The 5,041-nt window shown below is 39.0% G+C and overlaps 1 protein-coding gene across 1 annotated transcript; it reads right to left on the minus strand.

Moving 5' to 3' along the window:
• Positions 1-2,023: 2,023 nt before the first annotated feature.
• LOC147615226 (uncharacterized) lies at positions 2,024-4,252 on the minus strand. The gene is made up of 2 exons (XM_086779277.1): positions 4,005-4,252; positions 2,024-2,812 (listed from the first exon to the last, which is right to left on the minus strand). Exons 1-2 carry the CDS (start codon positions 4,108-4,110, stop codon positions 2,433-2,435), a joined length of 486 nt encoding a protein of 161 aa, XP_086635403.1. The 5' UTR covers positions 4,111-4,252; the 3' UTR covers positions 2,024-2,432.
• Between the last annotated feature and the right edge of the window lie 789 nt (positions 4,253-5,041).

Genomic DNA, 5,041 nt, shown 5'->3' on the forward strand with positions numbered 1-5,041 from the left:
TTTTTGCACAAAGGTAGCTACTGCCAACTTACAAGTCTCAATGCTTGAGCACTCAGAAGATCTAGTCACCCACCTTCTTGTATCCTACGCAAGGGTGCTGCTACTTGCCTTGCATAGATGAAGACAAAGCACACAAAATCTTGTTTCTTGCTCCACCCAAGAGCTATAATCCTCAAGGAAGATGAAACCCAATTCCTCAACCAACCATCCCCTATGCTTTTGACAATCCTAAGTCTACAACAATGAATTAATCCAAACAAAAAAGCCCAATTCTATCCAAACAACCTAACACTTTCCAACACAAATTAATCTAATGTCCAATTTCACATTCAAACACAATTCCAAATTCCAATGAGTTCACTTGATCACCATTAAAAGAAAATGAACTCAATTTAGATTGCTATTTTAAAACCATTTCGTGTTAATTCTTCTTTAGATAGTACCCCATTCCTTGATCATGGACAATCTAATTTTCCAAATGCCACTCATCATCTTCCCTTCGCAAGGACAATCTTCCTTGTTTTCTCTCACGAACCAATAGATATGTAGATGGACAAACTTCTATCAAAAGTTATTGAAGAACGCTTCACATCTTAAATATTAAAAAAATGTAGAGCCCATGTTTTTTAGATGTTCTGGTTTTTTTAAATCCTTTTTGAATCCCAATTGAGTCAAAAAAATGTCCATCACATTGTCTTACATAATCCTCATTATTAAATCAATATAAATCCATTATTCAATAATATATACCTAGATGAATCCAAGAACATGTCCAAATTCACCTTTTAGGAACGTGCATGTTATACACTCATGGTAGTCAACCCGCCAGACTATATAACTATCAACTCCATTATACATAGTATGGACTAGATACTACGACATCCCCACTAACGACATCAATGCCCAATAGTGAGTGTAGAACTCTGTATCAAGATGCTCTCACACATGCACTCCACACACACACACACACACACACACACACACACATAAGATCATATATTCACACAAAGACCTTCGTGCTGAGTTTCTATCAAATCTCCGGAGATGCAAGACAGACTCAACCATAATGAAGCCTAACACTAAGGAAAGTAGTAAATAGAAAGAATTAGTGCAACAAGTAAGTAGTTGATAGGACAAATGCACCACTAAAGATAGAAAGAATTAGCACAATATCAACTGGCCACAACTTGGACGAAAACTTCACAATTTGAAATTTGCATGTCCGCTAATACAATTGAATTATATACCTAAATGAATCCAAGACCATGCCCAAATTCTAACATAATTATAATAGTTTAATTCTTACATAATTTTATAATTAACTATGGATGAATTTAACAAATGAGAGATTCAAATAGCGATAAAGAAAGTTTCACTCTTAACGTGTAAATTAATCCATCAATCACAATTAGTAAACATTAATGACAATTAATCTCATACTACCAAACTATCTTAATAATTAGGTAATTTAGCGCAATTACATGTATAACAATAACTAATGTTTTAATTTGATTGCAAATTCAATAATAGTTTAATTCTAACATAATTTTATAATTAACCATGGATGACTATAACAGATTAGAGAGAGATTCAAATAGCGGTAAAGAAAGTTTCACTCTTAATGTGTAAATTAATCACAATTAGTAAACATTAATGCCAATTAAGCTCATACTAGCAAACTATCTTAATAATTAGGTAATTTAGCCCACTTGCATGTATACCAATAACTAATGTTTTAATTTCACTACGAATTTAATGTAGCTAATTAATCATTAAGCCCAGGAACAAATCTTCAATACATCAATTAAACTCAAATCCTCACACAATTAGCAAAATTAGAGCCTCTCTCTCTTGCTTAGTTCTTATTTGATGGAGCCAAATGATATCTTCCTACATAAATTAGGAGAAGATTGAAGCATAGTTGGTGAAATTAATATATACCTAGATGAATCCAAGAACATGCCCAAATTCACCTTATAAGAAAGTGCAATTTATAACCTCGGGGTAGTCATCCACAAGAAAATAAACCATCAACTCCATCATGCATAGTATAGACTAGATACTACGACATCCCCAGTAACGTCATCAGTGCCCAATAGTGGTGAATTACTCCCTTTTGATTGTATTACTTGATTAGCAAGCAGCCCAAATCAAAGCTCACAAAGCGTCTTTAGCAGCAAGTGCAGGCCTAAATGAGATGAAAGAAGGTTTTTAGGGTGGAGCTCAATGCCAAAAAAGCAAAAGAGAGAAAGGTTAGAGAGACCCATGTAGACAGCCAACCAAGCTGGGGCTTATGTATCATGCACAGGGAGCAAGATTATCCACCCTTCTGGAACACACAGATGGGCCAGGATGAGCAAGATTGTGCATTCTTTCGCGATGGGCAATTGTTGTGTAACCAGCCTCATCAAAGACTTGTGTAGCCAGCCTCATCAGCTTGATACCTGCAGACACTTGGGCAAGGGTAGGGGCAGAGAGGCACCAGATTTCAAGTATTTCCCGGTGGAGTGGAGCTTCTTTTTTATCTTTCTTACCACCAAATGCCTGTAATTGCAGGCCATCACCACCCATGCTGCTGCCTTGAACTTGCTCAGAGAGGACCTCAGCTTCTCTGACAAGGTCTCTTCTCTTGTGAATTTGTAGCTGTGGAGATACAGCTGCCTGTTCCTGTAGCTCTCATACCCTGGACACTGGTAAAACGTGCCATCATCCCAATCGTCTGATGCTGCTTCAATCAGCCTGTGGTGTTCTAATCTTTCCTCATGGTAGTTCTCCCCATACCTTGTGTCTTCCATGTGGGTACCCATATTGCCTACACCCCACATTTTTGCACATTAAAATTTTGCTTGACCAAAAAAGGCAAGCAGCTTTTCAAGTTATTTAAAGAAGATGGTTAATCTCAGAAGGCCATTAAGCACATAATGTGAGGGCAACATATGAAAACATCAAGAAGACGATGAGAACATGGCATACCAATACAGTTTGGATGAGATAAGACGGCTTAGTCAGCACATATCCACATGCTCATCAACACCCATCAACATGCTTGATCTGGATCAATGCATTTGATATGGATCACCGTGCTCGACAGAAGTAGAGCGGATGTTCTTCATACCCATTCATTTTAAAGCTTTCCGAAACCAAAGATCAGCATAAAATAATGTTGGCCGATTTACTAGAAACACTCTCTAAGGTCAGGATAATAGACCTACCAGGCTGCTAGACACTCACTACCACAGCTAAACCAAACAAACTTATGAAGAGAAGACCTCACTGTCATAGGCCATATCAAACAACCCAGGGTAACACCATAGCTATATCATGCAAACCAAGAAACCATAGCCATATCAAACAACCCAGGATAACACCATAGCTATATCATGCAACCCAGGATAACACCATATCTATACCATGCAAACCAAGACAACAGCAGCACAGCGCCTTGCCTTCATGGCTACACCAAAACAACAGCAGAAGACCTCACCATCATAGTCATATTTAATCACAAATAAATGACATTTTGAGTAAAAAGAGGGATCATAAACCCCAATACCACTTAAGTAAAGCGAATCAAGAAGTCCCTGTTGCCATAGCCTTTTAAAAAACACCCAATTCAGAAGAGAGAGGACCTCATCACCCCACCTTCCTGTAACCTAAAAATAGAATAAGAGAAATGAAAAACCAAAAGAAAGGTCACCTTAATACAAACCAGGGCAAAAACAGGGAGCTCAGCTTTGTTTAAAAAATTGGAGTGCAACCACCATAGCTTAAATCAGAGAACAAGCAACAATCAATGATTAGGGAGCGAACCCAGTAACAGTAATAGTTCTAACCATGCAAAGCCAGAAGCGCTCCTTGTTAAGCAGGAAAACCCTAAAAGCCAACAGACAAGCTCGCAGAAGAGGGCAAGCTTCCCGTCTAACCAACCCACAACCAAGAGAAATGAGAAGAGGGCAAGCTTCCCGTCTAACCAACCCACAACCAAGAGACATCCTTTTGCATACCTTGCTCTACAAAGCTGCGGCCGACGAAGGGAGCGAAATGGGAAGAGGGCGCACACACTCCTTGGCAAATTCTGAAGATTAAAGAGCCATTAAGAGGACCACCCATCAGCACGAAGGGCTCGTCCAGCGCGGGAAATCTCAAGCTGTAGAGGGGAGAAGATGTTGCTTAGAAGGCAGCCCAAGATTCCGAGAAGCCGCCATAGCTGTAGCCTGTACAGCTCTAAGCAGAGATGAACATGAAAAATGAGCATCCCATCACTATCTATGACTCTTGTTTGCCATGAGACACTTTTTTAAAAGGACACGTATTTGTCTGTTTTTTTTTTATTTGAACGATTTTTATTACATGTACGAGTTCACGAGGAACCAGGTAGCACCATGCAATGTAGGCAGCCGTGGATCGAACCCCGTACCTCGGGTTACAAACCATCCACTTTAACCAAGTGACCTACTGAATGCATGTATTTGTCTCATTATTATAACCAAGTGCCAAGTGGTAGCACTCCCAACAAGGAGGAGGGCACCTTCCAACAACCTACCTATAACCTATTCCCCTATAGAGAGGGAAGTGATCTCTGTGTTTGATTCAAGCACTTGCTAGCAACAAACATCACCAGTTCGGAGTGTGTGTGAATAGGCCCTTGGAAGTTTGTTGACTCCCTCGCGTGACTCCCTCACAATGCTAATTATTTGTCATCATCTATAAGTGTATCTGAACATAATATTACTTTCCATTTGCCATGATTAGAAACATAATAACCTTTAAAGTCACATTTCAATGTGAAATTTAAAAATCTTTATGGTCACTCTTGCCTATTATATTCAAAACATAGAACCTACAAGATTCACTATTAGAGCTCTAGAAGGACATGTACTCCAAACAACGATGGCTCTACCTTCTAATAAGATGTGACCTATTAAAGCACTTTATAGGACACTGTTAATTTCACGTTCACGTGGTCACAGCATGACATGCTACCTTTCCCATGTGTGTGTGCAAACTTGTGCATTGTACACAAGTTTGCACATGACATACT

The sequence above is a fragment of the Cibotium barometz genome, chromosome 40 (assembly GCF_041138505.1).
Source record: "Cibotium barometz isolate CiBa-2024 chromosome 40, ASM4113850v1, whole genome shotgun sequence".
Taxonomy (NCBI): domain Eukaryota; kingdom Viridiplantae; phylum Streptophyta; class Polypodiopsida; order Cyatheales; family Cibotiaceae; genus Cibotium; species Cibotium barometz.